The 26704-nt window shown below is 35.1% G+C and overlaps 1 protein-coding gene across 1 annotated transcript in view; it reads left to right on the plus strand.

Annotated features, from left to right (window-relative positions):
• The window catches only part of LOC128874319 (membralin), an 81125-nt gene that overhangs the window by 25343 nt on the left and 29078 nt on the right, over positions 1-26704 (plus strand). The window contains exon 10 of the mRNA XM_054118955.1: positions 4759-4891. Coding sequence (XP_053974930.1) covers positions 4759-4891 — 133 coding nt within the window. The remainder of the gene's footprint in view (positions 1-4758; positions 4892-26704) is intronic.

A 26704-nucleotide genomic window follows, 5' to 3' on the forward strand; every position in this document is an offset into this window, starting at 1 on the left:
CTTACCGGGCTGAGGTAATGTCCGGCTAGTATGCATTTAAATGAGTGCATTATCCGCGCATTATCCGGCGTTAAGATCATTTTGGCGGGGGCCTGTGTCTAACTGATTAATGCGTCTCGAAGTTGTTACTTAAACAATGATATTTGTGACATTGATCTTCGATTGCATTCTTGAGGATATCGTTCTCTATTTCATTTCATTTGAAGTAAATAAATTGGATGTATTCCATTTGCATTTTGTTAAAAGACAAAATCCTGAAGACCCTTTACAATGTGTACAACTTCAAATTAATTGCTGCACAAGCGTAAACGTATTGACAAGTAATTTATATGTTGAGCATGTGTTCACGTTTTAAGAACCACTCTGCACTTGATGTAATTATAAGATTGTTGCTTTTGTGCTTTTATGGCGTACACTTATATGGAAAAGGATCCAAAAATATACATAGTGCACGTAGAATTAATTTTTTTAAATTAATATTAATATCCCGTTTCGAACAAAATTAATGTACAGTTTTGAAAACTTTTAAGATTAAGTGTGAATACAGTGGTTAGCATGAAAGGTGATATTTTACAAAAATATTTCGGATAAATTTATTTATTGTACTTGCCCAAAAAGATCTTCACATATATATTAATTGCGTGCGGTTTAACATATTGGTTGTGCGTAATGCTCTTTACAATTTCGCAACGCCGGATCATATCTTTCGATAGGCATACAGAACACATTTACAAAATTTAAATTTATTTACGTTTTATTGATACATGTACAGTGAAAAATAATTTGAATTAAATTGTGAACGTTAAAATTATCAACGGCTCTCCAGTTTACATTTCATCAAAATGTAGCAGCCATCATGTTCAAGTAAATTCAACAAATTAAAGCTTTTAATACGTTTGTTGGAAAAATGATATATTGTGGATAATATCCTTCCTCTAATGGGTGGAATTTAAAATTTAGTATAAAGTAATAAAATTTATTGTTCTGGCAAGTGTCATATCTCTGATTCTATTGGCAAAACTATTAAAGTGATGAACAAAAGTGTCTTAGACAAATGTTTTATGACGTTTGACGAAAAGTTTTTAACAAAAAAATCATTCTTATCACCTTCATTTTCGATGCTATTAATATTTTTATGAAGCCCCGAATGAGACGGTCTTATTCAGACATTGACAATTAGTAATAACGGTTTCTAGACACTGATCGAAATAAGGAGTATATTTAAAATATTTTTTATCATTTACATAATACCTATTTTACCTGTACCAGAAGGTTTGACAATGTTTATTATTTCAAGCAACCAACGACTAACATTAATGTATTTAACAGTAACAAATGAATAACTCGATTAGTTCAATATATCATGACGTCACCTCTTCCAGGCGCCAATGGATAGTCTGTCGATGTATACAATTAACTAACCAGGCTGTTAACGAATGATTCTTCATCCTGCCGCTACTTTTTCAGGATACATGTGACACGTCGTCGATCTATTTGTACCATTCTGATGTCGCCTATATTCGGGATGTAAACCGCTGGGGGACACTCATTAGCATTCCCCTGGCGTTGTTTTCTTTTCGTTTTGTCGCACCGTGTCCCATCAAGAAACTAATTATCCGAGGTCTCATCCACTGTCTAGAAACTATTTATTCTGCTCGTTGCGGAGTGCTTTCATCTACTGCTACCAACCACCCCCTCCACGGCACTTTTTGTGCGTATCGGCGTTTTCTCTTCTTCGTCTAATATCGTTCCAGCGGTATTTTTCGAAAACCAAAACGTCAGGTACCCCAAAGATCGAATATCGTTCGGTCAAAGGGGAGGTAATTACGCGATGGTAATGGTTTTCTTTAGATTCCCCCGCTGTGTTCCCCCCAACCCTTATTTTCGTGGTTCGAGGCATTCCCTTGTTTATCGAAGCGATTGGCCTCGGATGCGGATCCTGAAATTGCACGATTCTCCGAAATTTTCGGCGAGACTTCGTTATACATATTTATTACGTTTTTCTATGTAAAAGGTTTCGCATATTAGAACTGAAATATATTTTTAGAGAATACTTTTGATATATTCATAAATTAAGTCACTATTGAGTAATGCAGTCAACGTCATTGTTGGAATCCATGACACATGAACGGTGATAACAGAATTTTATTATCGTAATAAAGTCATGAATGAAACGTAATGTTTATTCAGTCGAACAGTTATTCAGGTAAAGAATATACAATTTCAATATGTAATTCAAACTGTAATTTTTATTGAACGAATAACAGATCGAAAGTTGTTTACGTTTTATTCTTTATTTGAAACTATGCTATGAGATTCTCGCCACTCTATGCTTATAATCAACTCAAGTATTGTTTACGTTCCCTTTCTCTACGGTTTTGTCGTAGGCTGAAAAAAGGATTTGTCCCTCCGCGTTTCTAAGATTCGAGATATGCTAATTGATGGCGGATGTAGCGAATTACTCGAAAAGAGGATCGTCTCGATTCTCTTTTAGAAAACTTTTAACGTAGCCATTAATCACCCTAAGGCGACGTATTTCGCTTTGGTCGTTTTGCATTTTCGTGACCTGGGCACGGCACGCCCTGGGATACTTTTATTATTTCCGCTTGGTCCCCAGGGAGGTTTCATATCGTTACAATTCATTAGGAAACACGCCAGCGAGCATACATCGGTGTTCTATGCTTTTCTTCTAATAGATTAATTGTATTCCCTGTGAATGAGATCTAACTAAAAATTGGCTACGTTAGACATCTTTTAAAAATTAGCTATTCTTCTTTTAATTTTAATACTTGTATTCACTTACTTTTGTATCCCTATTTTATTACTTTCAAAGCTGGCATGAGAAAGAATTTATAGTGATTCCAAGTATGTATTTGAAATTTTGGTACTCAGTTGTCATGGGAAAAATTTAAGGATTTTTTCCCAAGAATTAACCCTTTGACTGCAGGCCAATACTTTAATGATATGACCTTATAGAGAATGACAAAATCATGAAAATGAAATTTATTTTCTATTAGGTATTATTATCTGAAAATTTATTTAACAAACTTTAAAATTTCGTCTGTTTTATGTAGGGCTCTTGATTTCGTGTAATTACTGGATTCCGATATATATATATGTTGACTTTCTATGGATGAATATGTGTTCACTTCTGTAAAAATACTTTTACTGTAAAATCACGGTTCGGATTAAAATATCTATTTAAATCTTAAATAAAAAGATATTTGATTTTTACCTGTGACAAATGTGTGTATCCTTTTAAGGAACCAATACTTTCGATCTTGGTTTGGGTCCTCTTCGTAATGGAAGAAATCGTTATTAATCCTACCGCATTTTTGCATTATGATCATGATTATGTGCTACCTAAATTTTCATTCGCAGTTAGTTTGAAGGAAAATTGTTTCAAGTGAAATAACTTGCGCGATACCTCACTCGATAAGTGAGATTTAACGTTCAACGCCTACGAAACAATAAAAACTCCCGGCAAAATGCGCCAAATGTATTGTTTTAACAGCATAATGGCCCGTGGGTCGGTATTAAATTTATATGTAGCGAGTCTTGCACACCGTACCACGAACTTTTAATCGTGCGGAAACTATTCGATTAATAGGACGAGCCTGCGGGTTTGATAGCAGACGATTGCGTGTATCGATTTCCGCGATTTGTTTTGTTTTTATTTCTGTTTTTTTTTGAGCCTGCATTCCCTTTCTTTCTTTCTCTGGCACGAACATTCTGTGAATTAACAATTTAGGTGGTTTATGATACAATGTTATTGGGCTCAGAGTCTGAAATATGGAAAATCTCTCGGAAAGTCTAAAGGACTAGGTTTTTTTGATTGTTTTATTTTTCTAATTTCTTCCGTGTAAACGAAATTTTCACAAGGGCATCGAATTCGAGCAATGTCTAATTTTTATTCCATTACCTTCATAAACACGTCTAATTATAATAGAAATTCTGTTTGAGATTTGCAAGAAAGGAAGTAGAACACGCAAGTAGAAAAGGATCGTTATAGTCAGCCACATGGCAGTGTATAGAGAGTACCACATCTCTATGTAATTTTTCACACGTGCTATATCTTGAAAATTGTTTCGAGTAAAGATTATTCAGATTAATGTAAAGTATATCATCCAGTTAAAATTTAAAGGATTTCATACGAAATATTTACGTAAGAAAGTGTGAGCCGTGCAGGGAAAATGGAGTGTCTATGGTCAGACACATCTTGGAACAGTTATCATATGCACTCTATGTTTCTCTGGTTTTTCATACGACTATTGTTATAAAAATTCTTTTCAGTAAAGTTGTTAAAATTAATGTCAACTGTATAAACATGGATAAATAGTTTAGAAATTTCATTTAAACTTTTGAAATTAAATCTGTATACGAAGAGTTATTGCCATTTCTCTGATGTTTCATACTAGTGCTATTATGAAAATTTTTTGAATAAAGTTATTAAAATTAATATAAACTTTATAAATATGCACAAATAGTTCAATTATTTTATTTAAAATTCTGAAAGTAAGCTTATACATGCTGCACATGATTTTGATAGCTTTTTAACGAATAATTGTATCGAATCACAATTTGACAAAAGAAAACATTATTTACATTGTAAGTTATGAAATTATGCAGGATTATACTGAAAAGAAGTTTTTCAAAAAATTTCACTTTTAAGAGTTTAAGAGTCAATTTTAAGAGTTAATTAATAAAGGTTATACTATAATATACTTGGTAACTGATAAAGATGATATTCTGTTGCAGGAATGGAGGCAATCATGTCCGAATTTTTCAACGATACTACAACTGCTTTTTACATCATATTGATTGTTTGGATTGCCGACCAGTATGACGTTATTTGCTGCCACACATCCATTGCGAAGAGGTATTGGCTTCGGTGAGTGTTACACGATTTAATTTTATATTTATACTTTATGATCACGTACTTCTATAGGTAATTGAATTCACCTCGAATGTTGCAAGATTTACTTTTTACTATAATTGGATCCATAAATTACAATAAGTTTTTAACGAAATATTTCATATTCATCTGAAGTTCGATTAAAAAATATTCTTTCCAATTAAGAAAAACATTGTTAATTTTCACAGCTGAACAAACATTCCACAGGCTGAACTGTGAAATTAGAAAAATAAGACTTATAAGGTTTTGTTATCCTACTATAAGAGTTAGCAAAACTGTACTAAGTCTATATAGATAAATATAGGTTTTGTTCCCTAAAGAATGACATTTATCAAAATTTATCGTTAAATTCCATACATTGAAATTATTAAGAACCACAGACAATAAAATTAAAAAATGCTAGACAGATTTAAATGAATTGTAAAATTCAGTGGTCATTAATAATGATCAAAATTTCGAATTAATTTATGCAAAACCATCGAGAGTTGGCTTTAAATATTATTCGATTCGTTTGCAGAACAGATTGTTGTAATTACAAGTTCATTCGTAGAAGTCCTAAGGATTGTTACTCGCGTGCTTTACAAATTGGGCAAAGGATGATCGAAAGAGCATTTAATTAAACAGTATTAAGCTGTACTAAGTAGCGAGTCAGTCGTAGTTCTGGGCACACCGGTAGTCACGTCTTTTATCTTTATTCCGGTCCGTGCACATCCGGCTAAAACCGAAATGATCAAAGTATCTATTCTGGCGCGTAAAAGCCTTTGTTAGCTGATGATGAAACGCCTTGGCTTGTTTCGTCCGGGCAACTTCACAGAAAGACCGACGGAAGGTCGACGCGTAACGCTTATGAAACAATAAAAATAAGAAACTTTTCGATGGAAATTACCTACATCTATATTTTGCAAATTTAAGTAAGTAAAAACCATAGTTAAGTAGAATTTATCTTATATATAAATTTAGAATTCAATAAAAATTTGCTTTTAGAAAGAACATAGACATTCAATACTTGTTGATACTGTATAATTTACTTATATAATTATTCTTTCTTCTTCCTCGATACATTTAATATCGAGCGGTTCAGTAATATTATTTTCTAAATCCGCGTTTGCGTTACCAAGAAATATCTAATTTAGATTCGATACGACTCTCCGCATCCTTTAGTAGACGCTAGTAGTCTCCTATTACCAGAAATCCTGTGCTTTGTCTCCTAATTATGCGATTATGGCGGAATTTGTCTTTGTTAATGGACGTCAACACAATTAAGGACGAATACGTACCTTCTGTGATTATTGGTGTTTATTGATTGCCACGGATCGCGCAGATCCCGAATGTGGTACGTTCAGCGAAATCTTAACCAAACACTGCGGTTTGTAGCGCAATGAGCTCACGGACCGCCATCATCTGTTTACGTACGTCCCGAAATCATTGATTTCTTCATGCTATCATAGCCCAGAGTATGATCTCCATTTTTAAGTCCCCCTTAAAAATATCGATAGTATCTAGTCTTGTATTAGAGCGAAGCAACAAATATTTCGAGTTGTAAATGACTGATTATAAAGGCACAGAATTACTTTCTACACCTAACGTATCCACAAATGAACGTTCCGAATTTCCAAAGTTTTTGTCAAGTACTGTGGCAGCAAAAAAATTCTAACAATCGGCCCGAAACTAGTCCAAATACTCCAAACTAAAAGAGTATCCCCCTAATATGTTTATGTACATTCTGAGTCATTGATTTCTCTATTATGTATTGTTATATATTTTTATATATCGATTGTTTATCGCCATAAATATATCCGATCGATCCAGGGACTGTATATTTGCTCTCGGAGATTTCGTGGAAATGTCAAATTGAGATCAGGATGAGCCCCTCGTAATAGGAATCGAGTTTTACGCTCGATGTGGCTTACGGGAGAGAACTATACTGCAATTTCCTTAGACAGACAAAGGTATAGGGTCGAGACATTAGAGGCATTAGACAGCGATTAAACAAAATTGTCGCCGGTGATAGTTCTGCTCGCCGCTCTGAATGTTTGAACAGTTTCACTGACGCGCGATGGAACAGCCAACGAAATTGCTCGCGGCTAGAGGACGATACGTTTAAAGCGGAATATTTTAAATCACCGTGAAAGTTTGACAAATAGATCGAACGCAGCCGAGTTTCCGGAAATGAAGAAGAACGATGGAAAAGTGATTCCTCTCAAGTGAGCAGGGCAATAGGAGTCCGCAACGAGTTAGACGAGATTTTACTTTGGATTAAGAAAGTGGTACAATAAATATTAATAAAGGATTTCCCCAAGGGGACTTTACAATTTTGGTTTCTAATAGAACACTAATGCTGTCGAGTATATTCGATTTTTTATTTTAAGGTACATATGGTTGCAATAAAGCGTGAAATATGAAATCATTTAAATGTTACGCCCTTCATCTCATTGTTGAAATTATAGTTTGGGTAGACTTCTCTCCTACTAGGATTAAAAATTACCAGGAGAAATAAACATGTTTTTTGTAGAAAAGTTAATTTCTTCTAGAAGAGTTTATTTACTAATAGACGTCTTAAAAGATACCCATCAGTAGAAATTGACTATTTCAAACAGTTACTCCCTGACTTGTTACACGTGAAAAGCTTCGAGAAAGTTGCTCTAAACTTGCAAATGGGAATAGAAAACTGTAAAATTTTCAATCTTTTCACAAACATTCCTATTCGAAAGAATATATTTGCTACAATTAGTTCTCTATTTTAATAATTGTCACTCAAAATTGCGACAAAGGCATTGTGAATAAATTTGTCAATAACTTTAGAATGAAATTATAAATCCAAGAGTAAAAATGACTAGTTAATGTTAATTTCCGTCTGTTTGTACTCTGTTTCACCTCACGAAAAGTCATAGTATCGTCTCCTTATTGTTCTACACGAAACATGTAAAGGACCAGCTAGATTTCCCAAAGCCAGGCCGCCGGTTACTCACGAAGCATTAAGACAACCGTTGTTGGGCAACAATTAAACGGATCTGACGCTGGTAATACCCTTGTAGTATCACTGCCAAGCATCTGGGTTGTCCTTTGAAACCTATCGAAATCGCGATGTCGTTTGTAGTATTTATACTACAACTGGTTTCAATCGCGTGATTCAACGGCAATCGTGTTCTTTTTCATTGTTGAAATTAGTTTCCTCGACATGCGAGAAGATTCCTCAGTTTGACCTCCTTTTCGAACTCCAACTATTTCGTTTAAACGGAAGCTTAAGATGGACCTCTATCCCGTGAACGAAATACAATTCAGTGAACGATGATTGTCCTCTCCGTAGAAATTAGTTTTTTCAAATTGGACGAGTACAATTTCCGAAGTTTCCCTTCGTTCGGTTACCGACGATTTAAAACTTGATCCAATGAGTGGCGTTATATTATTTATACAAATGTTATTTCATTGTTTCTCGGCGAGTGTCTTGCTTTCATAAGTTTGTTTTCGTTGTATTTCTCAAATTAATTAAATATACAAGTGTGGAATTGTGTTTAAACAAATGGTAATGGTCCTTATATTTTTAAACAGATTCTATTTAAAGAGAAGATATTACCATCGTGTAGTATATATGTAATAATTGCATTCACGTTACAATTGAATTATTGCAATAATTCTGTATTTAACTTAAAAAGATCACAGGATACTAACAGCATTGAATGGTTAAAAACTTTCATCACCTGAAAATATTGGATCTTACACAACCGAGGTTTTATATCTATAAGACAAGAAAGACATTACGATTGCAATTTATCACCACCTTACATTAATTCTAATGGCTCCATTTCTTGTGTAATTTTTATTATTGACAAATGTTCTCTTTATTCCTATCATGTCACAATTAATTACAGTGGTAATAATTCCAACTCTACTCTATATAATATTAACTTTCATTACCTAAAATTTATAAGTGCAACGCAGATCTTTGAAAATCTATGCGAATCCTTTTTCACAGAAATAATTTGCAAAATGTGACGCGTTCCAAAATGTTACACAGTAATAATTTTCATTAGGTGGGACACATAATACGTCTGACCATAGACAGCCCGTTTTCCCTTACTGTTTTACATTTCGCTTCTCCACAGACGTACTTTGCTACACGTTTTAATATAAATTTAATTAATATGAAACGTAAAAGTTTTGTGGTTTTATAAAATTTTCATTTAAGATCTTGAAGCCGTGCCATGGTTCCATCGTTACCACTCTGTTGAAAGGGTTTTGAGTTTTCTTTTCCACGCGAAACTGTGAGACTATTTACACGGCGAGGTCTAAAATAAATAGACATTTCGTTTATAAAGTTAAAGGGAGTGAGTCATTTAAACTGCACACCATCAGATAACTCTGTAATACAGTTCCAGATAATGACATTAACAAAGAGATACATTATGTATATTTTTCTTTAATATATATGGTATCAAAAAAAAAATGGTGGACAAATTTTAAAGTGGAACTATGTTAGCATTTTACCATTTGGAGTTAGGAAGAATTTTATTTAAATAGAAGTTCTACGTAGTATTTCATTTACTACGTTTATGCAACATTAGTTCAGAGATTAGTCCAACATAAAACTTAATATAATCCAGATCGTAATTTTTAGTGTATATCAGAAAGAAGGATGCTTACCTTCCATTCGTTGTTTGAAATCATTAGTCTACTGACATATATTTATCTAGATATTTCGATTTCTCCTGTCAATACACTTTTTAGTCAAGGATAACGAATAAATTTTATTTTCAGATAGAGTGGCAGTTAAAATGTCAAAAGTTTTCTTAATTACGTATAATTTGTTTCTTCAAAGCAGTTTTGGATGCGACATAATCGGAGTTCGGTTTATCGCTTCACTATCTTTGCTTCTTGTGGTTTTGGTTGGCTGACTTTGCGTTACCGTTGATATGCAACTAACACCGAACACTGTCGACGGACCGTTTCTACGGGTCATCCGATTTTAATTAGAAGCTCGACATCCGCCTACCCACGGTTTATTCGATCCTTCGTACTTAGTTCCTGTTCCCATTCTCTCACCATTCGTAATCCAAAGCCTTTATAGAGAGACAGAGATTGAAATTGAGAGAACGGCTAACGCCTAGAATATAATCGACATGCAACAAACAGATGTTTTGTTTCACCCATGCGCATTGGGTGGAATCATAAAAATAAAAATACCGATAGAAGTTTTATCCTTAAATCAATTAAATGACTAAATTTTTGACCATTCACAGAAAAAGTACGCGTAAATTTCATTCTTAATTAACGATTAAACCCAAATTCTATTTTCACAACGTCAGCAACAACACAATAATTCATGACGTCAGTTAACATTTAGATTTTTAGTTTAGACTTTCTGTAACCATTTCTCAGGCCGTACAAAAATTTACTTATGAGTCTGATTTTCTAGGCGCGCATTGCTATAACTGAAGCGAAACTCTGGAAGTAAAACCAAGGCAGTTCAGCAATCTTCCGTTCGTTCACGCTCGGAAAATCGTATACGATACACAAAGAATAGACATTGCCGGAAGGCAAAGAGGCTCTGAAAGTTCAATGATTGCCACGCCCGATATCTGTTCTATGCGAAGTTAGGTGTTTTCGCATATTGTTTCTTGCTCCTTTTACGTGCTGGGAACCCCAGACTAGAGATAGCCAGCATCCTTCGTTTCAACATTCTCAATTTTTACACGCGAAAAGGATTTCCACGGTACTGCAAGAATCGAATGAATAATTTCTTCTTCCTCTCACACATACGTCATTTATGTCGTTATTACCACAAGTTCACATTCAACCGTATATTTACTGTTGTTGAATTTTTAACCTTGGGATTAATACAGTAGAAAGTTTAATATATGTTCTAACATTGATGCTCCATTTTATTTAACTCACGTATATTGGTATTATAATTTAAGAAAATGTTTTATAGAATTTTATAAAAAATTAACAAAGCATTTTGCTACTAAAGACCACCAATTTGAGCAACATGATCTAACGCATTAATGAAAATAAAAATTTCAATAGGTGCTTTATCCTTTAATCGGATGTATTGCGTACGAAATATAAATGCAATAACGTTTCGATTCTCTGAAATAAATTATTTTCATCCTCATCAGATTTACATATTAACGAAATGTTTTGAGGTTTACATTTTGTATACCATAAAATCAGTATTAAAATTTGGATTTATATTAATTTTATCATGAGTGGCAACCATGACACAATATACATTTAAGTATAATTTAACATTAATCTGTTTAACGCAAGTAAGAGATACTTTATATCCACCGAATGACTGCTTTGGAAATTTTCCTGATAAAATAATTGCTAGAAAATTCTGTGAATTTAGGTATCGTGTGAAAGAATCTGTCTATTCGACAACGGAGATATTGTCTAATGGATATAATGTAATATTAACAATTTTATAAAGTTGTGGATGTGTTGTCGCTCGCGTGTAACAACACATATTTATTGATACAATTTTGCTACATGTTGTACAAACGTAATGCGTGTATTTAATCCAAAATGATTGTCCGAGTTACCAAAAGGTCCTCGTGTTCGTTACGCTCTTTAAATCATTAACTGGAAAATTTATCTTACTTCAAAGTCATCTTCCATAATTGTTTGAATGCTTTTCAACAGCCAAACGCAAAGACGGAGACAACGTTTTCCCGTCGGTAAAAGCTGTTTATATTCGTAAAATGAAGTAGTTATTCCGTCTCGCTTTGAAGAATCAAATGCTGAGTCGATATCATCCAGCAACGCTCTCGAAACGTTTCAACAAAGCACTTTTCTAATTGTTTTCGACAACATCCGTGCGTACACAGTCTGCCGCCACATGTACGCCGGTAGACTGCGAATAGCGACCCTTTTAAATCGTTGAACAAATGGATGAAACTCTTACCATTGGGTTGAGGTTTTAACTGGCCAAGCCTGTGAAACCAATTGCTTGATTGCGTTTATCCTTGGGTCTTTAAAAGAAATAAAATCGTATTGCAGATTACTTTTTATGACGACCGGGCAAACGTTACCACACGTTCCAACTGCGGACCCTAAATTCCATGCAGCATCAAATGCTAATTATTCCCATGATGCTCGTCGAGTACCGAATGATGAATTGAAACACAAGTGACACGTTAGATAGGATTACCAGAAATCGATTGTCTATCTCATTTGGCGTCGAAAGTGTTGGGAATAAAGTTGAGACGAAATTTAAGTGATTCGTACGTGGCGAATTAGATGCCAAATTATGTTTTCGTGAGAAAAGAATATCGGTACTTTTTATATAAAATTTTGTACCGTCCCTAAGTTATTCAAAAACTAATACATGTACTGCCACAACAGCTTTACAAAAAGTGTATATCTGAAAATAAAAGATTTAAAATAGTATTTTATTAAACATTTTTAAATGTATCACGAGTAAACAGACTTATAATTCTTTGTTCAAAGGTAGAACATTTCAAAATAGGACGCAATTCCTTTGTATCCATGATCATCTATCACTTTATTTAAATTTCTATGTAAAAATATCTATGTCCTTAAATAAACCGATTATTTTAGGTGATACCAAAATTTTCAGTATTTTAGCAGACAAATTCACAATAAAATCGATATATTCATTCCAGCAAAATAAATATCGCAATTCGTGATTAATTGTTTTATCAGTTTTGTACGTGACCTTTTGCGTATTGCACACATAGTGCAAAGTGGTGGAATAAATAAATCGAGGTACGTGTATAAATTTTACATAATTAAGAATAAACCATAATTTTAATTTAACTCAGCTGTGGAATAATTCATTCTTACCGGCGGTCGTCGTCTGCTGCTCGCTGCGTCCGTATTATTTTTCGCCATGGCGAATCTCTTAAACATTTTTCTCGCTTGTTTTTGTACGCGTGCGCACGGTAATGTGTCTTTACGGTTATAAAAGAAGACGTTGCGATGAAAATCGTTACGTTCTAATTTAACACTGGAATATCGAACAAATCCTATTGAAACATTCGAATCATGCGCATCGAAAGTTTCGGAGTCAAAAATCATTTTCATTAGGCATTATACTTTTCTGGTTTAATAAATTGATGATCGACCTCGATAATATAGTCTCCGATGGTTTTTAAAAGTTTTTATATACAGTAGGGTGAGTTGTTGGTTCAAATTCGATTTTGACTTTTTTGTTCATTAAAATATTATGCATTCTTGAGCCTATAATTACTCACACCACTGTGTATGTTGAAAAATTACGGAAATCGAATGATCTGTTAGAAGAAGTAGTGAGTGATGAAAATGATTGATCTGAGGGTGTGGGTGGTTTCACGTTACTGATCCTTGAGTGAATTGTCATTGCCAGTGGCACATTTCATCGATACGATCCAGTCTCGAGGGCCACAAATATTTGAAGAATTCACTGTTTAAACAAATTAAGGAAATTACGTCATTGTCTCGCCTTCGTTGTCTTCCTTGGTAAACATGTTCCCCAAGAAAATTATATTGTGGTTAGATGGTTATGAGATCGTATCATTAGAACGTTAGACCTTTTTTTCACACATATTCATTTTTTTGTGATTTTCTTTTTGCTCTCTAGAATTAGAAGAATTGTTCTCTAGTAATATTACTAAGGCAATAAAGTTAAAGTTATTATTATTATTCATCTATTTCAAAGGTTCTTACATAAATTTACGCACCAATTGAAGTGTATAATCAAACTTTCTTATAAGCTCGATAGTTAATTGTCCATTTTGTATGCTCATTTCGAAAAACATTCGGAAAATCGTATCCGTTGGCTATTCAGGGTTGTGCGACGCTTCATCCTTTTTGCTGAATTAGAATGTGTCTGGTGTGTGGATAGCAGCAGAGTGGCTGGGAATGAAAAGAGGAGAAAGGATCCGAAGAGAGCTAGAACTGGTCTTGGTTTGACGATACAGGACGATGTTAGGTCGTCACCGAGGGGTGTGCACTTTACTTTCGATCCGTAATGTGGATCTGGATTCTTGGCAGTTCGTAGATAACGCACGCTCAGTTCCATCCGAGCCTAGAAGAGCTGTCTCTTCCTTCGTTGTTCTGCTTGAATGACTTATCCCGAACTGGTGTGCACACACAAACACCCGTGTTCCTTCCTTCCTAGCTGGATTCGAGCAAATGGTGACATTAAGGCGTATACCACTCTAATATAATAATTTAATACTTTCATTTGCTCGTAGCTGACCTCTGGCTTCTTGATGTGCAATAATTCCCGCGTCGCAGAGTGTTAGCTTGCACTCAAGTGAAATGGTTTACTACTTTCGACAGACAGTTGATGTCCAGTACCTGAGAATTAGGCCAATACTGGTGTATGAATTTTTTCTTTTTTCTTTTTTATGAATGTGATAATGTTGGATGATTTATCTGATATCCCTTAAGCAATATAGATAGCTGTTGGATTGACTGTAACGTAGATTTTATTCGAACTGTTTGTAAAAGTTGGAGCTTTTTTAAATTAGTTAGAAATTATTTTTACACTGACTCGTGTTTTTTGTTTTTGAAGTATAAGATTCATAACTTTTGAAATATAGACTATAGCATATTCAACTTTGTGCAATATCTGAGATGCTGCTCCACTTGGCATTAAAATTGTAAAATAACAATGTTATTGATGTATATTTTATGCTTCATTTGTTACTTGTATTTAAGACACTTTTATTAACTATCAATTATTCCTAATAAGACGCGATAGAAATTGTGCTATGTTTCGAAGAAAATTCGTTACAACGTGAAAATAACTTTCTAGCCATAGTATATGGTAATATTCAAGATTATTATAGGATTTAATTGCTTGATATAATTCGTCGCTTCTGTGCTCTTAATGTTGTTGGAATAGTTTCCCAAGTTCCCCGTATTCAGGCAACTTTCTTAGTCCTAATTTATATTTGAAGACATGATGGTACTAAATTTCGACTTCATACCGCTATAATTTCATTACACCTGTTACAATCTGCGCAACAGCGTTATTAATGATTCCGGAATTTGCTCGAGAAGAATGTTTAAGTATTTCCTGTATTTTAGCAGCATTTCCTTTAATGTAATAGGCTATGTTTGATTAGCTTCAAGCATATTTACCCTGCGTACACCTTTAAACATTCATTATTTCTTCGTTGCATTTTATCCAAATATTAAATCCAAATATTAGGGTAAAATTATGTTGCTAACGACAACGTTGTCAATAAATGGTGATCAATTTTCAAAGCTGTCCGTATAAGTAGCTTTTGTGATTTGTGATGGAAATGGTACATGCAAAAATAAGTACTGGTTTTTGTTTGTATGCGTACGTAGAATGCCAGAAGACGTCACGTTTTGCACATACACATATACATATACATAAGACATAAACAAAATTCCCTACCTTTTATTACCTCTCTGGAAAGAAAAAACACAAAGTCTTCCTGCAATTAGAGCATTTTCAAATCCACCAAGCCCAAGTGTTAATGCTCAGTGTTCGATTCGCTAACCTCCTCCTTCCTCCTTCTCCTCCTGTATCCAAATCCAGCTACAAGTTCGACATCATCACGAACCTCTTCCCGCAGCCCCATTGAGTCCAACCATTTCCCAGAACCAATTCCCTATCACTGCCTCGCGTACCCAATCATCCATGCCGATTCCCGACCATCGCGGGCTACCATTGCATTATTCCTTCATCGAGCAATCCTCTAAATTTTCGTCTGATCCATCGGGACCACCGGCGAAACAGTATCTTCGATCGAACCGCGTTTCAACCGGCAACAACACCGGGGTTTCGAACGCGGCTCGCGGCGGTAGATGCCGCGTCATTTCCGTCCCATTCTGGCTCATTCCCTATTTACATTTCGCCAGCAACGAATTAACCCGGTCGAAAGGGATCGTCCTCTCGCAGGAGGCAGTCCATTCCATCGCGGTTGCCGTCGGTGGCATTACGGGGCGTCGACGCCACGCGACGCCGGCTCGCAAGTGGCGCGTCGAGTGCTTACAATCAGCTGGGCTTGTCCGCAAATAACACCGGAGGATGATTATGATTGAATAAGGCCCGTAATTTAGGCTATTGAGCAATTATATAAATAACAAGCACATCACGGACACCGATGCACAGCCACACGGCCAGACGGGGACCCATAAACGCATATCACGAGTGCGGCTGGACTGCCTGGGGTGTTATTTCAGCATGATGGGTGGAGAGTCTACGGGGGTGGGTGGTCGTTCTAGGGGGTTTCTCTCTCCCTCTCTGTCGCCACGTTTCTCTGTCCACGTCTCTGTTCCTCCGCAGCCGTCGAACGGGAGCGGCGGCGGGTTGGGTGGAAAATTACAGTGCAAACATAACCTGTACCTATATACCGCGAGCCCTCGGCACGTCGCATTTCTGTGCGCTGTTAGGTGGAGCCGATGATCTCGAATTGCCTTCGTTCCGTTTCCTACCGCCTTGTTTTTTTCATTTCAACTGCCCCTTGCCCCTCGCTGGCTCTCTCACTCCGAGCTTGGAAAATCATGAGCGCCGTGAAATTGCATTATGCTCGAGAAAATTGTTGGAAAGGAAAAAGTACGAGTTTCCTTTTGGGAGACTCAAAGTGAGGTAATTCGAAGGCAGGAGGAGGGGGATGGAAATTCAACCCCTGGCGGTGGCCACTTCTTGCGATATTATGGCTGAGTTTATGAAGTACAGTGTCTTTGTGGTTTTGGAAGGTCGTCTTGAGAGTACTGTTAAGAAATTCGAAATAATTAGGATGATATAATGTCTTCTGCGAAGGGCGTTTCAACTCTCTGACCACCTCTTATATATTCATAGTAATCTTCACTATTACTGTATGTATGATTTTTTTTAAATATTTTTGGGGAGAAACTTCAGACGCTGTCAGTTTTGTCTACAAAGTGCACATGTTATTAAATTAACACGATTGCGTTGCAGAACTTTCTGATACATTCCGTCGAATATTATTTAACAATATTAGAAACAATAGCAGATTATCGAATTGAAGACGATATGAATTGTATGGATATAATTTATAATAATAATAATTGGCAGAAGAATTGTTCAAACTATGTATGTACCTTTGATGTTCGTATATTGAACATGAAGTTAATTAATGGACGGACTGTTTCATTTATTTGAAAGTTTTGAATTTTCATCGGATTGAATTTTACGGTTTAATAAATTGTAATACGCAATGTTATCAAAATATTAAACCGTAAAGTGTATTAATAAATATTGTTTGCTTTCCATTTAATTAATAAACCCATCGGTGAAGTTTTGTATTAGTTGTCCAAGTAATTTGTGCGTATGAATTTATGTGGAATCATTCGTGCAGCATGCACATATTTCAAAATTCAGTTTACCTTGTCAGGATGTATGTATCCAGTCCTCCTATTCGTCTCTCTTGCAAGGGTTGTGCAGAATTCGACGTTGTAATTACACTTCTAAAAATTGTCTGTATATTATATTTTATTCGCAAACTATATAATTTTTTCGTTATGCAATTCTTGCTATACCGATTGTACAATGTGTACAGACGTGTGTATAATTTTTAAATCGAATTTAATTCAAAGTTATATATAAAAGTGTATGCATTTTAACAATTTTAAATAATGATGGTTTAATTTTCGGCTCCATATGTTATCAAGAAGATTAGAATTACATTTCTATTTACGGGTTGTACTAAACGCTGATCTTCAATTGTCGTTGGAAAATTCCGAACATCATGAATTTCATTATTACAGTTTAGGACGGCCTCTGGCGTGTGGTGTGTGGTATTGATAAATAATGATAATTATTCGTACCGTTGGTATGCGAATTGCGTGTGATTTCGAGCGGTGTTAACAATGCTTGGTATTTTCAAACCCCCGACGCGTGTTTGCCACGAATTTTGTATCCAAACACACCCGTTCTCATCTTATCGTTTCGCGTTGCACAACATCATGCTCGTTTATCGATTCGTGTTTAAATATATTTAACTGTCTGACAACGTTCGAATGACAACAGATCAGTATAAAATGATAATTTAATTCGTTACGATCATTTTTCTTTTGCTTTTCAAGCTGATATTTCTTTTGTTCTGTTTATGAGAATTAATGAGAATTAATTATAATCTTTATTATAATTAAATATAGTATTCTAAATTATCGCTATATTTCCTCTGAAGGTAACACTTAACACCTAACAACGAGGATCGTAACGTAATAAAATTGTTTGTCTTAAAAATACCCAACACTAGCCCTTACCTTTACCCAATTTTCCCCATTGATAAACTCCCTAACTTTCATACAAAATTTCTCGCCACTGGCTCGAAATCTAGCCTTTCATCGAACGGGTTGTATCGTCGAACGTTCTTTTTATTCGTCGCTGCGTTTAACCAGTCAGTTAACTCTGACGTACGAATTCACCGAAAAAGAAGAAAAAATAAAAATAAAAACGCAAGGCAACGGGTTAAATCGACGCCGACAAACGTTACTCACTGCCTGTTATTCACCCGGAGCGAAAAGCCTTGGCAAGAAGCTATAATTACTTTCTACCACCCCCGATGTGTTTACTTCGTAAAGGTGGATTTCGAAAGGAAATAGCGAAACTTGGAGCTCGATACACACGGAATTGGCGTTTTAATCAGGGTGTCGCGTTCGTCTCGGGTATCTCGGGAATAGGGGGTTGTTGGGGGGAGGGGGGTGTGGGTGATACGGGACGCATGGAGGCGAAGGGGCGTCAGACAGGCGCCAGCCGAACGGTGCTCTGGCTCCGACGCTGACGGAACGAAGAGCTGACTTCATTTTCCACGGATCGCCCTTTCGCACTCCGTCTATATACGATCGGTCAACGCTTTTGTCCTCGCGACAGGGTGCCAAAACGCCCTCCACGGGGGTTCTTTTTACCTCCGGACGTATGGATTTACGTCTTACCCCGCTACGAAGATCGATAGCCGTGGATATGGAACCGATATCGGTGTACCTGGAAAAATTCGAGGTGGTTAAGTGCACGCTGGCGGTCTTTTGTTTAGACTTTCGTCAGTTTCAGGTATCCAAAAATATTAGGGTTAAGGGGGTAGTCTTTTATTTTGGTCCAGTTTCGAAGGCAATTTTAGTTAGGTGGGATACCCTGTATATACAAGATTATGTTTAATTTACAACTGCCCTGGTCAATTTGTTTACAAATTACGTACAATATTTCTCGTCAGTAAATGAATATTATTGAATTGGTTATTATTGAACACAGGGAAGATAATATTTCGTGTACATCAATATAATACGTATCATATTTTCGAAATTAGAGGATTGATGGGTAAATAGATTTGCTAATGTAATTACCACTGAATATTGCAACAATAGCATTCATAATGATTCTGGAATTTTGAATAGAAATTTGTAATACTAGAATGCTTAATTACAAGAATGTGGGACGTTTGCAAACGACGCAATTTCGATTCATTTCTGGTAAATAATGAATAATATTTTTAAATGCCTAATATTTTCCTCTTACGAGTCATTTCGAAAATGTATTTGTTACGTTACTTAATTTCTTTTTTACACTCCTAAGTAAAACACAAAAAGATCATTCTGAATCTTGTAGACGTATAATTTATAGGCTTTTAATTATCTTTCTGATAAGAAGATTGAAGCCACCGTGCAACATTTCCGACAAAGCGTTAATCGTTTCCTTGTCGTCTGGAGGAGTTGATAATTTTTGATCGAATTAAGTTTCATTTGTGTATGCTGAATTATTCAAGACGGAACAAGTAAAATTATGCAAAGATATTCGATATCGCAGAGTTCCCTTGAAACGGAACCGTAGGCCCGTTATTTACCACACGAGACACATGATTAATCGCGAACACTGGACGGAAAATTAGTCCCCGTAAAATAATTAGCCAGCATAATTAATTTTCTTCACTACCGAGTGTACAGTTTGGAATACTAATCGGGGACTGTCAGTTGCGTTCAGAAAACTGCTTCTTCCAAAGAGGAGAAGAGTAATCGCTCTCGTGGTGGTTGTATTAGTTTGAACGATACTGAAGAATCGTTTCTAGTAACTTCGTATCGAAAGTATCGTTACTTATCATTTATACATAGTTGAAAATACGTGTGAAATTTGATATTTCATGGAATTTTATATTCAACCTACGAGGACATTCTAAACCTTTTTATTTCTCTTTGTTTTGAAGAGACGGGTGTAGAAATTGATTCTGTACATTTTCATTTATTATTTTTAAGCATTTTAATGTTTTAATAACATTTTGTTTTTACAACTACATGTGCTCTCTTGGTCTGTGTGGCAGATGACATTAAAATAAGTACGATTTTTCTTCATAAATGAATGGTAAATTTACTTCAGGAAATCTCCGAATTCATTTCTACAATTAATAAACTAAAAGTCTTTCTCAATATTTGTACAAATATTAAGTTTACAACATAAAAATGTGAAAGTATGTTGTAAAATAGAGAACATTTGTTCAATAGTTCCATTTGGATTAAAATTGACACTTCCAAATTGCCCCAAAAAGTTAAGATCAACTTGCTTCAACAATTTTCATTCTCTTGATCATCTCAAGCATAGTGATATTAAAATCACGCATTTTCTTGCGAGGCTAGAGAGTAGCACAGTCCGACTTTATGAAAATATTAAGTAATTGCACTAATCTTTTATTAATTTTCTCTTCCCACTCAGCAAATATCCTACACTTTCGAGATTACAATGATTAATTTAGTGACGAACTTTAATTATCGTAAGATCGTTAATATTTCATCTCGTTGCATCATTAAAATCGCTTTGAAGTATCGTGAAGTATGCTAGAATGATGTTCACAATGCAGCAGCTCATAGGAATTAAGTGGTCTGAATCGTCGAGAGATCGCGCACCTGGAAATTGAATTCGCATCCGTTTGCCAACGAGTTCGAGTCAATTGAATACCGTTGCTTTCGCTTGCAGCCTGATTACGTTCAAAGAGAGGTTGCTTTGAGTTTTTAACTTCGCTCGTTTATGGCGTTTGAAATCGAGAATCTTTTTTCGGAATTTTCTTTATTGAATTAAAATGAAAGAGCAAGGCAATTGAACGATCGCGATGGGAAACAATCGAACAGCATGTATCGTTTTTTCTTGAAATAGACTAATCGCGTTTTGATGTGGCGATAGCTGAAGCCGATGGTATTTCTACCGAGTTGTGAATTGCATTGCTGTTTTGGTCTCTGTCGAAACCGCAAAGTGAACGAACATCAATCTTCCTCTGGGGACAGCTTCAGCGCTTAGTAAGCTGTCTGCAGTTTCAACTGTAATAAATTGTCCAGACTGTACACGTATCTTTGTCGTTAATTTCGATTATAATAAGATCTATCCTGTTAACACTAGTGCATGTGACTTCCTAGAGATCCGTTATATTCGGTTGCTATTGGTTCAAAAATATTTCTCATGGAATTTAATAGAATATGTTTTATCGTACTACTTTATTCATTAATAATTACTGCTTTATTCACTACGATTAACTTTGTTTACGAAACAAATGCAGAAAACAAACCAGATTAAAAACCAGATTACTCATTCATGGATTTCTAAAACTTAACGTACGTAAGTACTTTGGTGGTACATTATTCTACTAAATAATCAGTAATCGTGCATATTCTGATTTAATTAATTTGATATATACAACCAACCATGATGATTCAGTTAATGAGCCATGTCTCTGATACCATATAATTTCTTAATTCTACTTTATCGATGTGAAACACGTAAACTGTAAAATATCTTCTTTAGTCTGTTCGATTTTTCGAAATCGCATGACTGCTATTCGTTCCAAGTAACGAGCTGGAAGAGGACGAAACGAGTGTCTTTTTTTTGCGATAATGGTGTACAGGAAATTGAATTTTCCGAAGCATATAGAGTCTATATCCCGGGACAAAATACCGACGACATTAACAAATGAATATTGTCGTTTTAAGCAGCGAATGTGTTAAGCGTAGTTTCCACGGAGGAATGCCCGATCTCGGCTGGAGATACGCTTATAAAATTAAGGGATAATGAGAATTAACGACGACAATAGCAATCTGCATGCCCGCGATATTTTCTTTGTGTTATCGAGGCTACGGGGCCGAGTAGACCGAGAAATAAATACAGATCTGCATTGTTTTAAACCCGGGATAAAGATAGAGGACGAGATAGTATGCGCGTGTTATCGCGTTGAAAAAATGTTCGGGAAAGAAAGCTATTTTTTCTTTCATTTATCTTTTATTTTCACTGTTTTTCGTATTCGAAACGTAGAGTGAGTTACTTAATAGGGTCTTTTCTGAAAATGGATCTTGAGATGGAAGATATTCTTTCATCACTAAACGAATTTTTTTTTTACCATTACAAGTATATTTTTTGGTGTTTCAGAGGACTTTATCGAGAAAGAAACACATAACTTTTTGAGCCCAGTACATTAAGTTTTTAGTAGGATGAAAATTGTTCAAGGCGGATCGATTGCGTTTGTTTTTTCCAATTCATGGCACGCACGATGATCTAAAAATGTTAATATTGAAATATTAATATCGCCATGATACCGTGAAATGCAAATATCATTTGAAGAGCGTAAAATGAAATAGGCGACGGAAGTAGAATATTCTGAAACGGATTATCATCGACTGACAGGCCAATCCATCACGATATCGTTAAATTTTATGAACCTTCGGTATCGTTTTAATATTTAATTCGCCTTTACGGTTTCTACCTTTTAAAGTCTAGTTTACATTCGACGTTTATTTTCCCTAACGCGAGGACATCATAAGGAATTAACAGGGTACACGCAGATGTCATAGCTAGAACTCAAGAATTTTTTTTCAAGAGTTAGATGCATATTTCAGTTCAAAACAAAGTCTAATTGTATGTATCAGCGGTGAACTTAATATATGAATTTTTTTGTTCAGATATATTTGTAAATGGCTAAAATGCAGCAAATTATCAAGTAGCTTTTTATAATTTTATATTTATATAAATCTGTGCATTTACATTCATTTATTCATAACTGTACTTCATCTATTCATAACAGATTACCTACTTGACTCTATAATCTATATGTCTATATTATAAACTCAGCTTAAATAGAAATATTTATTCATCAGTAAAATGAGATGTATAAAAATAAGCAATGCCAAAAAAAAGGAAAGATTAATTTAGAAATAAATGACAAGTTTAACTTAAGAAGGTCCAGAAATTTTGACCATGGCAATTGCGTGTATTACCTAAGTCCTAAGTCGATCATTATATCATTTTGCAATACTTTGGAATAAACGTTTCACGAGATGCGCGCATCGGTTCGTATCGAATCACGAATATCATTAAAACGTACAGCTGCATAGTTGGTAACGTGCGCGTTACTCGTGAAGTGTATTTTGGTAAACGTTAACTCGGACATATTAGCACGATTTGCAAGAAATTTTATAGAATTTTCGCGTGGCCGATCCGAATGGCTCTTTAATGTTTGATAAATACAAAATTGGGGCGATATACGTTCGCTGATAAATATCTCGTTCAACCGCTCGTTTTCCCCGTATAAAAGTGTCTTTCTGAAGAGAGATTACAATCGTTCAAACGCGCACCGCGACATATCTGCATATTTAATTTCACGCGTCATTAAAAGCACCGGCGTAAGTTTGGTAACGCGGGACAAGTTTTACGCCCATCGTCGAAATGAAATTCCTGTTTATTCATGGTATGCGTAATTCAAAATGGCATTCTGCCATCGCGGAGAGGCAGTAAATGTTCATCTTGGAATACGTTTTCGTGCGTCTGGAAGACGCTTAGGTCTTCGTGAATGCGTTTGGTTGAAGAAGCAGCATCAGAATTTTAAAGTTCGCTATTTTCAATTCTATATCCGTCATTTCTGGAAAACATGTTTGGTCAAAAGATGAGTATGGTCAACAGGAGCAAATTTCGTTCTAAAAATAATAGGAATTCACAAAACAATAAAAGTTATGGTTCATTTAATTTATTAGAGTCTCAGCTTCAAAATAGAAGAAAATCTTTTGAGGAATGTTTGAAATTGAAGAAGGTATAGCAAAAATTAAGATACATAAAACAAAAAGTGAATGGACCATTAATTATCATTGGAATTTTCAGTCAGGAATTGGAGTTTCAAATATAAAATGATCTTCTAAATTGCGATGTTTTACTGTGATACATATTACAAAAAATTGACAATTCAAGCGACCTGTTTCACATCTCAGATAAAACAAAAATTCGATTAATTTACATTTCTATTTCCATTTTTGACATTTTTCCTTTTCTACGAAATAAATTTGTCCCGTTTTGAACGTCATTGTATTTCGGATATTTCGCGTTTGATAGTCGTGCTCACCGTGTGTAATATTTTAAATCGTACGTGCATATTTGTACAGAATATTCGCAGAATGAAGCGCAAGGATTCATTAAATTAAAAATCGCACGTGGTCAAACAACGAGAAAACAAACCGACAGGGAATACAATACGTGCGCGCAAACAAACTGTAAATCTGCTATATAGAACTTTCGTGATGTTTGTGCTCTCGCTCGTGATCCGTCTCTCATCACTTCGTATACACTTTTATTAGTTTTATTCCAGAACAATATATCATTTATTTTCTCGGTATAATAGAAAAAACATTTCCTCTGGTGTGCTGTGTTCAAAGTATCGATGCCGTTGTTGATGTTACAATCGCATTGCGTACGAAGTTTTTCGGTGAAAATGCATGTGATAACTGGCCATGGGGTAGTATTGAACAAAATTGAAGCAATACGTCAGAATTCGACACATATTCCAGGAGAATGCTAGGATTTTTTTTTCATTCACCGGTAGCGACAATTGGGGGATTTATAGAGTATTGTTTCATCAGGCTAGGATAAATTTTTTGGACAAATATTTAGCAGTATTTGGCCACGAATGTTATATGATTATTAGACTATAGAAAATTAAGTATTTATGGTAACTGGAAATGTATATGGGGAAATGTATGAGGATCTGGACAAATTGAAATATATTAAATAATTGAAACAATAATAAAATAATTATATATAAAATGTTAATAATAAAATACATGTTACACTGTTTATAAGATAAGAAATAATTTCATTTAAATTTCATTTATCTGTATGTATAGAAATATAAGTTTGCATAAACATCCACGGTCTAATAATAATAATCGTGGTTCTGTATATCGGTCCTAGTTATCAAGGGAGCGTTTGGACACACTGTTATGTAATTTATAAAATGAATATCATTTTAGATTTTGAAGTTACAGTTTCCTTTGTTTATACAGTGGCGGTGTACAAAACTGCATGTGTATCCTATTACCTGGTATACGTTACTATGATGCATGTAATTATTACAAAAGTAATTATAAAGGGTTTCCCATTAGGAACTTATTGAATTTGTTTTTTAATAACACAATACGCTTGTCAACTAAGCCGTAGTAGACAGTTACACGTCGACTTCCATGTGTAATTATAATAATGTCATTCATAACATTCATTTAAAAGAAAAAGTTGAGTATATTGTCTACCATGTTTGGTTTATTAATGAACAAAATTCTGAAGCCACTTTATACTGTGACATTAATTTTCGGAATACTAATAGGTAGATACATGTGGAGTGGAGCGTAGAAAATAAAAATTTTTATTTCAAAACGTAAACTTTATGAAAAAGAAAATTCAGACTTTTAATAGCGCACATTTTTAACATAGTATTTTTGTATATCTAATTTATATAACGCCTTGAGTTTTGTTATTGAGCCTCAAGGAATTACACCAGCGTAAAAAGTGAAAAGATCGAGTGGAAAAAGTTCTTTAAAATTAAAGTATTGACTTTTACGAATATTTTGCACTCCGAATAAATTTGAAATTCGACAAATTACGGAAGTTATAAATTTATTTTGAAAGGTGTGCCGGGCCGATGATCGTACACGACGTAAACTTTAATCGTGTTTTTCTCGAAACCGTGTCTTTGAACCGCGTTGACAGCATAACTCGGTAAATAATTATTCTACCAATTTCAACTTTGCCCTGAATATTTTAGATAATACTATTCATCTTAGGACGTGCTAAATTACACTATTAGGATTTTTTTTTATTTTTTCGATACTAGTTTTAGTACTAGTTAACCCTAACCTTTAGCCTATAAGAACGTGTGACACACGTGATCCGAAGTTCGGCGCCGAACATGAAAAACACGAGTCAGACACGTCGTACGAAAGTATTAGGTTGTCCCAAAATAATCTTCCATTTCATTAATAAGTAATACATACACAATATTTTATGTCTAATGTTCCATTATTAAATTGCGTACGATTCATTTTGCTCCATTACTGTTATACAATATTAACATCTAAGAAATTAGGTTGTCTATTTATATAAACACTGGCATACAGAATAATTGAGTGCAAGTTACGGAAGAAACTTTTGGGACAACCTAATACTCAGGAATTTTATACACGACTATGGCACGCACAGTCTTAAAGCAGATCGTAGGGCAAAGGGTAAAATTAAAGCTGATCCTAAGAAAACAATTACACTCTAATGGGGTTGAAACTCGAATCCAAGATCTATATATCCTCCCCCTAAACACCCGTGGGGGACACCCCCTTTCTCCTCTGGGTTTCAACACAGTTAAATCTTATCGCTCGCGCAGAAGCACTCGCGAAATAAAAAATAGACGCTGAGAGCATCGAAAGGTAGGGGCGGAAGAGCCATTAGCAGACACTATAAGCGCAAAAGCGGGCTGCAAATCTACCGGGGACGACGGAACTTCGTGATGTTTCGTTGCACGGCGCGTTTCCGTCTCTCATCATCTCGTTTATATTTTTATCACG

Source organism: Hylaeus volcanicus, chromosome 3 (assembly GCF_026283585.1).
Source record: "Hylaeus volcanicus isolate JK05 chromosome 3, UHH_iyHylVolc1.0_haploid, whole genome shotgun sequence".
Lineage (NCBI taxonomy): Eukaryota > Metazoa > Arthropoda > Insecta > Hymenoptera > Colletidae > Hylaeus > Hylaeus volcanicus.